At 33.2% G+C, this 10,103-nt stretch overlaps 2 protein-coding genes across 2 annotated transcripts; one reads left to right on the top strand and one right to left on the bottom strand.

The window, feature by feature from the left end:
* Positions 1-613: 613 nt before the first annotated feature.
* On the bottom strand, positions 614-5,987 carry LOC124187802. The gene is made up of 3 exons (XM_046579987.1): positions 4,810-5,987; positions 4,525-4,682; positions 614-633 (listed from the first exon to the last, which is right to left on the bottom strand). Exons 1-3 carry the CDS (start codon positions 5,985-5,987, stop codon positions 614-616), a joined length of 1,356 nt encoding a protein of 451 aa, XP_046435943.1.
* Positions 5,988-6,536: 549 nt separating this feature from the next.
* On the top strand, positions 6,537-9,676 carry LOC124187803. The gene is made up of 3 exons (XM_046579988.1): positions 6,537-7,714; positions 7,842-7,999; positions 9,633-9,676. The coding sequence occupies exons 1-3, from the start codon at positions 6,537-6,539 to the stop codon at positions 9,674-9,676; spliced, it is 1,380 nt and encodes a 459-aa protein (XP_046435944.1).
* The last annotated feature ends 427 nt before the right edge of the window (positions 9,677-10,103 follow it).

Genomic DNA, 10,103 nt, shown 5'->3' on the forward strand with positions numbered 1-10,103 from the left:
ATAAACGGTAGATTTGACAATTTATAATGATTACGTACTTGAGGAATTAAATAATGGATTCCTCAACATAACTTCTGAGAGAATACCAAAATACAAAGTTATGAGAGTGAGAGAATTCCGGAGAGTTTACAAAATAGAGAAATACACTAAAATACACCGCATTACAAAAGAATAATTCACAGAACTTAATTTAACAAAATACGGAAAAATAAATAACAGGCAGAAATAGTATAAAATTGTCAATAGTAATAAAGAAAAATGCGGTAATATCTAGGGGTGATTCTACGCTCGCTTGTACTCCAAGGAACTCGATATACGATACAATAGGCACAAAAATAAATAAAAATATAATAAGCAATAACGGAAATAAAATATAAGGCACACTACTATTACAAGAAGAGTATGGAATAAAATATGAAGCCAATAGGGCTCAAAATACGATAGAAAATACGGAAGCAGGATAATAGAGATTCACAAATAATCAGCAAAATCATAAATACAAGAGAAATAATTATTTGGCAGTTACGAGGTCGCTCAGATACGAAAATAATAAATTACTGAAATCATGCAGTCACACGGCGGCTTACTGCAACTTTAAGTCGCGGACCATGATTCACACAAAGTCGGTAGATACTATAAGAAAGAATAAAAATTATGAGCAACTTCGTAACGGTACAATTCAAAGGCAGAAGCCTTACCTTGGCGGTTGACTTCAGGCACACAAACTGACTCTAATTTAAATTATACTTTATATTAGCAAAACTGAGAAGCAAGGGAGAAAGAATGAAAAGAGTTTAGAAGGATGAAGGTTTTCGGTAGAATAAACGATAGAACGATAGTGGTAGAAGGGAAGGTGTCGGTAGCTTAAATCGGTAGAATGATCGGGAGAATAATCGGAAAAACGAAGCTGTCCCTCAGCAGGTCAAGCGTAGAATAGCAGGTCGTAGTTCAGCTCGCCGATCTCGCGGTTGTCGAAAGGTGATTCTTCTTCTTTGATTGGTCGGTTGACCCCCACCGCAAATAGGCCATCCCCCTGTGGCGAATATTGGTTACTGCGTGGTCATACGTTTTCCAAAAATTATCGCTAGATGTGGTGTAATGTGCTGCTCGCGATTTCGTCGTTGACACCAACTCGTACGGTTTCGTAGTCGCTTCGGTTTACAGTCCAGGCTGCCTATCATCGGGGACTTCTTTGACAGAGGCATACACAGGGTGCCTCTCGGTCAAAGTTACCGGGTGGAGAGTGACGCCTCATTGTTCACCTCCACCGGCTTTTGTACAGGCAGTAGCTAGCTGCCTGTACCTGAGGTCGTGCAGTCAGACGGTTGGCTAAACCGTGGACCACGACCCACACAATTAGTCCCTACCGATAGGAAGGCAGCGTCGATCCTCAGAATGATGGCTTTATCAACCTGGACGTAGTAGTTTGGGGTCGGTCCGGCACCAGGCCGGTAAGTCGGAGGATGGCAGGCTACGGTCTGCCCTTCACGCTATCCTTACGGCATCCGATAGAGCTGGCAGCTGGTTCCTCTTCGAGAAACGGTGCCCTCGGCCGCCGGGAGGATTTTTATCTCCCTGTTCACCGGCAGTCGAGGCGATACGGAAGGTTCGGGTGGATGCTACCCCAGGTGTATATAAAGGTGCACCAAGGTAGCCAGTGTAGTCTGATGAGACCGTCAGTAGGCGAAGTCGTCGAGAGCTGCAAACGGTAGCTAGTGGTCCCTTGTTGATCGGGATCGTTGTCGTCCAAGTACCTCGTTAGCTTGCGCCGAAGCGCGAAATAAAGAATTTACAAGAAAAAGAATTAGTTAAAAGTAGTTATTGCCTATTTTGTATCGAGTTCGGTTGGAGTACCCTGCTGAGGACGCGTGAACCAAAAACAATAGCGGTTGTGTGCCCTTGTGACGGGCGACTCTGAAACGCCACGTTACAACATATATATATATATATAAACAAATGTATCTATATTTAATTATATTGATGTATAATGTATTAATGTATAATATATGTGTATATATATAAACATATATATATATATATATATATATATATATATATGAAATGTATATATATTATATATATTATATTTATATATATTATAATTGTTAATTTACTTTGAAAGAAAGAGAAATTTAAAAAAAAAAAAAATTTTCACATCAATTGAATTCATTAACAATGAATATAATTATGAAAAAATTCCTCCATATTATTGGATTATTTGCTCACATATTAATTGAAATAAAAATATTTTTTATTAAGAAAATGCCATTTAATTTACTTCATGCATTGTAATTTGGAACATATATACAATGAGTTAGAACGTATTATAAGGTTTATTGAAAACATACAGATATATGAATGATTATTTATTTAATTTCATATCTTCAATTTTTATATTCACATATTGATTGAAATAGAAATATTATTTATCTCGAAAATGCCATTCAATTTACTTTATGAATTGTAATTTGGAACATTTATACAATGGATTTGAACTTATTATAAGGTTTCAAGAAAACATACGGATAGACAAATGATTATTCATTTAATTTCATATTTCTAATTTTTAAAGATCAATTATTCTTTAATTTAAGAAAAATAATTTGATTAATTCAATTATTTTCTTATTTTATGGAATTATTCAACTTAATTACCTCCATTTATATTCAATTATAATAATGTATAATATGTATATGTATATATATGTGTGTATATATATATATATATATATGTTATAATTTTGACGTCACTTTTAAAGAAAGAGAAATTGGAGAGAAAAAAAATTTTTTAAATTAATCAAATTCATTGAATATAAATATAATTACTAAAAATATCCTGTATATTTTTTAATTATCTGCTCACATATGTATTAAAATAAAAATATTATTATTCATTAAGAAAATGTCATTTAATTTACTTTATGAATTGTAATTTGGAACATATATACAATGAATTAGAACTTATTATAAGGTTTATTGAAAACATACAGATATATGAATGATTACTTATTTAATTTCATATCTTCAATTTTTATATCTACATATTATTTGAAATAAAAATATTATTCATCTCGAAAATGCCATTCAATTTACTTCATGAATTGTAATTTGGAACATTTATACAATGGATTTGAACTTATTATAAGGTTTCAAGAAAACATACGGATAGATAAATGATTATTTATTTAATTTCATATTTTTAATCTTTAAAAATTAATTATTCTTCAATTTTATTGAATTATTCAACTTAATTACCTCCATTTACATTCAATCATAATAATGTATAATATATATATAAATGAATGTATTTATATTTATTTATATAAATGTATAATATGTATATATATACATATTATAATTTTGACGTTACTTTTAAAAAGAGAGAAATTTAAAAAAAAAAATTTTTTTCACAGTCATTGAATTCATTGAAAAAAAATATAATTGTTGAAAAAATCCTATATATTTATTAATTATTTGCTCACATATGAATTAAAATAAAAATATTCTTGATTAAAGTTATTCTTGGATATGAAGGTCACAACTCAAAACACTTTTTATCGTGTTAACGTTTCGGCCTTGGTGGGGGCCCTCTTCAGAACAATTTTATTTAAATATCTGTCACGAACAAATAAAAATGATATACAAATAGGTTTGACAAAGTAAGACATATTGATGTAACTGATATGCAAAGGTGTTGAAGAAGTATAAAAGAGAGATTACCTCATATGTGATAACACTTCCGATTAATTAATGCGTGTTGATAATTAAGAATAAATAGAACAAATAGTCAAAAACGACAGAAAACGAAACACACTGCGTTAGCGACACGTAACTCCCACGAATTCATATTTATAGTTGGTATGTTAAAAGAATTAAAATGCACAGCCGTTATGGTTGAGTCAGAGCACATAAGCACTGTGGAACGTCTAATGTGTAGTGGGAAGAGGTCGATCTCAATAGTTATCAGAGCAACGCAGAGTCAACGGGTTAGACCGAAAAACAAAAAATTTTTTTTTTTTTTTTTTTTTATGTCAAGAAGGTAAAATCGAGAGCAAGCTCAGTCGGTAATGGACAAATTACGAAGGTCGTATCACAGAGGTGTAAATATTGCTTAGGTGTTCTATGTCTTGTTTACGGTTGACAGAATTAGGATGTGCTACGATATTGCACATTTCCAACAGAAGCCTATTATAATACAAAGGTTCGACATCAATAATACTAGCTTGAGAATAGTTAAAAGAGTGGTCGAAATCGATGGCATGTCTCGTCAATGCAGTATAATTATCCTCGTGTTCGTGGATGTTGCGTCTATGTTCGGTTATCCTGGTGTGTAGTTGTCTACTAGTTTGACCTATGTAAGCCTTGTTGCAATGATTGCAAGGTATTTTGTAAACTACACACGAGCGATTGACCAGGGGTAAGGGGTCTTTACCCGAATCGAACGTCGAGGATAAATCATGTGCACATTTGCCCACAAATTGAATTTTGTATTTAGCGAATGTTCTATTAAGAGACTCAAACAGACCCGCTACATAAGGGATGGAAATATAGTTTTTTTGAATGGTCTGTGTAGTAGTTGCATCGAGATTGTTGTTGGGGCTGGTAGATGCCAAGATGGAATCATATTTGAACTTTATATGTTTGTTAAGCAGGCGAGAAGGATAGTCCATTCTTACATAGTACCTGCTGAATTAAGGACAAATTTTTATCGTGAAATTCCATGCTTGAGAGTCGGATCGCTCTGTCAACTAAACAATTGATCGTTCCAATTTTGTATGATTTGGGATGGTGAGAATGGTAATTTAAATACCTTTGTGACCAAGTAGCCTTGTGGAACCAATCAGTTTTAATGAGCTGATTATCATTGATAATCAGTACATCTAAAAAGCTGATTTGGCGATTAGACTCTAATTCGGATGTAAATTGTAGTCTCGGATGGAAACTATTAAAAACTGAAAGCATATCGGCGACTTTATGCGAAGGGACAGCTGTAATTATGTCGTCTACGTATCTGAAAAAGAATGCAGGCTTGAAGTCAAGTTTATTAAGACAGTGTTGTTCAAGGTCATCCAAAACCAAATCAGACAAAATTGGAGAGAGCGGTGAGCCCATAGGTAAGCCAAACGTTTGGGCATATATGTGATGGTTAAATTTAAATATGGCAGCCTTAAAACATATTTGTAATGCCTTTAAGAGTTCATTACGTGGGACCGGAATTTTGTCCACCAGCTGATGCCAACGCTGTTTGATGGCGTTGATTGCCAGATCTTGTGGTACATTAGTGAATAAGGATATAACATCCAGTGAAACTAAAATATAATCAGCTGGAAGACGAAGATCCCTAATAGCATTCACCAACGCAAAACTATCTCTTATCCGTGACAAAGGTGGTATGATGTTATTACCTATCCATTTACTAAGAAAACGAGCCAAATTGATCGTCGGACTATCAGTGAAGGACACAATGATTCGTACCGGTGTGTCAGGTTTATGGATTTTCGGTAGTCCATAAGCTCTAGGTGGTAGGCAGTCCGTTTTAGCAATTTGACGTCTTAGTTGATTGGAGATAAATTTGCTATTGACCCAATCGGTTGTTAGTTTTTTTACTTCTTGTTGCAGAGTAGAAGTGAGATCATATCTAACGACTTTATAAGAATTATTGTTAGATAGTTGTTGCAACATTTTGGCCTCGTACATTAGTTTGTTCATAACCACAGTCTTGTTTCCCTTATCCGCTTTCAAGAAAAGCAAGTCCTTATTGTTGTTTTGGAAGATCTTGGTTTCTTTGATTTTTTTGTGAAGGGCATTCTTATCTGCGTCAAGGGGAGCAGGAGTGTTAATGAACTTTTTAACTGTATTGGTGAAATCTTGCCGAGCCGTATTGCGAGAATTAGAAGGAATGCAAGAGATCTTAGATTCGAAATCCGATATGAGTTTGTTGGTTGGAATGCGATTATTCTTAAAAGGAATGCCATATTTAGGTCCCATTTTTAGTACGTCAATAACATTGGCCGGAATCTCGGTGCTACTGAGGTTTACTAACCAATTTTCAGAGGTCGTGTCAATTGGATTAGAATTGAGTCGTTTTTTGTTGTTGATCAGACTAGCTAGCTTGTTGATATTGGCCGTCTTATAAGCGTTGAAAGCCGGTTCTAATTTCAAGTGTTGCGTGTCAAAGAATTTTTTTGACACTTCAACCGGTAATTCGATTAAGATGTCATTCTCCAGAGACAACAAAATATTTTGGTACTTAACGATGGTTAACTTAACGTTAAGTACCAAAATATTTTGTTGTCTCTGGAGAATGACATCTTAATCGAATTACCGGTTGAAGTGTCAAAAAAATTCTTTGACACGCAACACTTGAAATTAGAACCGGCTTTCAACGCTTATAAGACGGCCAATATCAACAAGCTAGCTAGTCTGATCAACAACAAAAAACGACTCAATTCTAATCCAATTGACACGACCTCTGAAAATTGGTTAGTAAACCTCAGTAGCACCGAGATTCCGGCCAATGTTATTGACGTACTAAAAATGGGACCTAAATATGGCATTCCTTTTAAGAATAATCGCATTCCAACCAACAAACTCATATCGGATTTCGAATCTAAGATCTCTTGCATTCCTTCTAATTCTCGCAATACGGCTCGGCAAGATTTCACCAATACAGTTAAAAAGTTCATTAACACTCCTGCTCCCCTTGACGCAGATAAGAATGCCCTTCACAAAAAAATCAAAGAAACCAAGATCTTCCAAAACAACAATAAGGACTTGCTTTTCTTGAAAGCGGATAAGGGAAACAAGACTGTGGTTATGAACAAACTAATGTACGAGGCCAAAATGTTGCAACAACTATCTAACAATAATTCTTATAAAGTCGTTAGATATGATCTCACTTCTACTCTGCAACAAGAAGTAAAAAAACTAACAACCGATTGGGTCAATAGCAAATTTATCTCCAATCAACTAAGACGTCAAATTGCTAAAACGGACTGCCTACCACCTAGAGCTTATGGACTACCGAAAATCCATAAACCTGACACACCGGTACGAATCATTGTGTCCTTCACTGATAGTCCGACGATCAATTTGGCTCGTTTTCTTAGTAAATGGATAGGTAATAACATCATACCACCTTTGTCACGGATAAGAGATAGTTTTGCGTTGGTGAATGCTATTAGGGATCTTCGTCTTCCAGCTGATTATATTTTAGTTTCACTGGATGTTATATCCTTATTCACTAATGTACCACAAGATCTGGCAATCAACGCCATCAAACAGCGTTGGCATCAGCTGGTGGACAAAATTCCGGTCCCACGTAATGAACTCTTAAAGGCATTACAAATATGTTTTAAGGCTGCCATATTTAAATTTAACCATCACATATATGCCCAAACGTTTGGCTTACCTATGGGCTCACCGCTCTCTCCAATTTTGTCTGATTTGGTTTTGGATGACCTTGAACAACACTGTCTTAATAAACTTGACTTCAAGCCTGCATTCTTTTTCAGATACGTAGACGACATAATTACAGCTGTCCCTTCGCATAAAGTCGCCGATATGCTTTCAGTTTTTAATAGTTTCCATCCGAGACTACAATTTACATCCGAATTAGAGTCTAATCGCCAAATCAGCTTTTTAGATGTACTGATTATCAATGATAATCAGCTCATTAAAACTGATTGGTTCCACAAGGCTACTTGGTCACAAAGGTATTTAAATTACCATTCTCACCATCCCAAATCATACAAAATTGGAACGATCAATTGTTTAGTTGACAGAGCGATCCGACTCTCAAGCATGGAATTTCACGATAAAAATTTGTCCTTAATTCAGCAGGTACTATGTAAGAATGGACTATCCTTCTCGCCTGCTTAACAAACATATAAAGTTCAAATATGATTCCATCTTGGCATCTACCAGCCCCAACAACAATCTCGATGCAACTACTACACAGACCATTCAAAAAAACTATATTTCCATCCCTTATGTAGCGGGTCTGTTTGAGTCTCTTAATAGAACATTCGCTAAATACAAAATTCAATTTGTGGGCAAATGTGCACATGATTTATCCTCGACGTTCGATTCGGGTAAAGACCCCTTACCCCTGGTCAATCGCTCGTGTGTAGTTTACAAAATACCTTGCAATCATTGCAACAAGGCTTACATAGGTCAAACTAGTAGACAACTACACACCAGGATAACCGAACATAGACGCAACATCCACGAACACGAGGATAATTATACTGCATTGACGAGACATGCCATCGATTTCGACCACTCTTTTAACTATTCTCAAGCTAGTATTATTGATGTCGAACCTTTGTATTATAATAGGCTTCTGTTGGAAATGTGCAATATCGTAGCACATCCTAATTCTGTCAACCGTAAACAAGACATAGAACACCTAAGCAATATTTACACCTCTGTGATACGACCTTCGTAATTTGTCCATTACCGACTGAGCTTGCTCTCGATTTTACCTTCTTGACATAAAAAAAAAAAAAAAAAAAAATTTTTTGTTTTTCGGTCTAACCCGTTGACTCTGCGTTGCTCTGATAACTATTGAGATCGACCTCTTCCCACTACACATTAGACGTTCCACAGTGCTTATGTGCTCTGACTCAACCATAACGGCTGTGCATTTTAATTCTTTTAACATACCAACTATAAATATGAATTCGTGGGAGTTACGTGTCGCTAACGCAGTGTGTTTCGTTTTCTGTCGTTTTTGACTATTTGTTCCATTTATTCTTAATTATCAACACGCATTAATTAATCGGAAGTGTTATCACATATGAGGTAATCTCTCTTTTATACTTCTTCAACACCTTTGCATATCAGTTACATCAATATGTCTTACTTTGTCAAACCTATTTGTATATCATTTTTATTTGTTCGTGACAGATATTTAAATAAAATTGTTCTGAAGAGGGCCCCCACCAGGGCCGAAACGTTAACACGATAAAAATTGTTTTGAGTTGTGACCTTCATATCCAAGAATAACTTTAATCAACAAATCTCCAAGGTCAAGATAATTCTTCTTCATCATAAAAATATTCTTATTCATTAAGAAAATGCCATTTAATTCACTTTATAAATTGTAATTGGGAACATTTATACAATGGATTAGAACTTATTATAAGGTTTGAAGAAAACATACAGATAGATAAATGATTATTTATTTAATTTCATATTTTCAATTTGTGAAAATTAATCATTCTTCAATTTGAGAAAAATAATTTATTTAATTCAATTATTTCCTTATTCTATTAAATTATTCAACTCAATTACCTCTATTTATATTCAATTTTATTATTGTTAAATGTAAACATATAAATTAATGTATTTATATATAATTGTATCAATGTATAATATATATATATATATATATATATATATATATATATATTATACTGTTTAATTTACTTTTACAAGAGAAATTTAAAAAAAAAAAATTTTTGTTACGGTAATTAAATTCATTAAAAATGAACATAATTATTGAAAAAATCCTGTATATTTTCAATGATTTGCTCACAGGTTAATTAAAATAAAAATATTATTTATACAGAAAATGCCATTTAATTTTCTTTATGAATTGTAATTTGGTACATTCATACAATGGATTAGAACTGATCATGAGGTTCAAAGAGTACATACAAATAGATAAGTGATTATTTATTTAATTTCATGTCTTTAATTTTTGAAAATTAATTATTCTCCAATTTAAGAAAAGTAATTTGAATGAATTAATTATTTTTTTATTTTAATAAATTATTCAACTTGATTACCTCCATTTATATTCAATTATATTATTGTATAATATATATATAAATAAATGTATTTATATTCAATTATAATAATGTATAATATGTATATATATACATTTTATAATTTTGACGTTACTTTTAAAAAGGGAGAAATTCAAAAGAAAAAAAAATTTTTACAGTAATCAAGTTCATTAAAAATGAATATAATTGATAAAAAATCCTATATAGCTTTTAATTATCTGCTCACATATTAATTGAAATGAAAATGTTATTTATTACGAAAATGCCAATCAATTTACTTCATGAATTGTAATTTGAAACATTTATACAA

This window comes from Neodiprion fabricii, chromosome 1 (assembly GCF_021155785.1).
Source record: "Neodiprion fabricii isolate iyNeoFabr1 chromosome 1, iyNeoFabr1.1, whole genome shotgun sequence".
In the NCBI taxonomy this organism is placed as follows: Eukaryota; Metazoa; Arthropoda; class Insecta; order Hymenoptera; family Diprionidae; genus Neodiprion; species Neodiprion fabricii.

Coding starts and splice junctions, on each gene's coding strand:
- LOC124187802 (XM_046579987.1), bottom strand. CDS start 5,987: ATGGGACCTAAATATGGCATTCCTTTTAAGAATAATCGCATTCCAACC. Junction 4,683..4,809: donor AAGGCTACTTGGTCACAAAG/GTATTTAAATTA, acceptor TTAATTCAGCAG/GTACTATGTAAGAATGGACT. Junction 634..4,524: donor TTCCATCCCTTATGTAGCGG/GTCTGTTTGAGT, acceptor TCTTTCTTATAG/TATCTACCGACTTTGTGTGA.
- LOC124187803 (XM_046579988.1), top strand. CDS start 6,537: ATGGGACCTAAATATGGCATTCCTTTTAAGAATAATCGCATTCCAACC. Junction 7,715..7,841: donor AAGGCTACTTGGTCACAAAG/GTATTTAAATTA, acceptor TTAATTCAGCAG/GTACTATGTAAGAATGGACT. Junction 8,000..9,632: donor TTCCATCCCTTATGTAGCGG/GTCTGTTTGAGT, acceptor ACAATGGATTAG/AACTGATCATGAGGTTCAAA.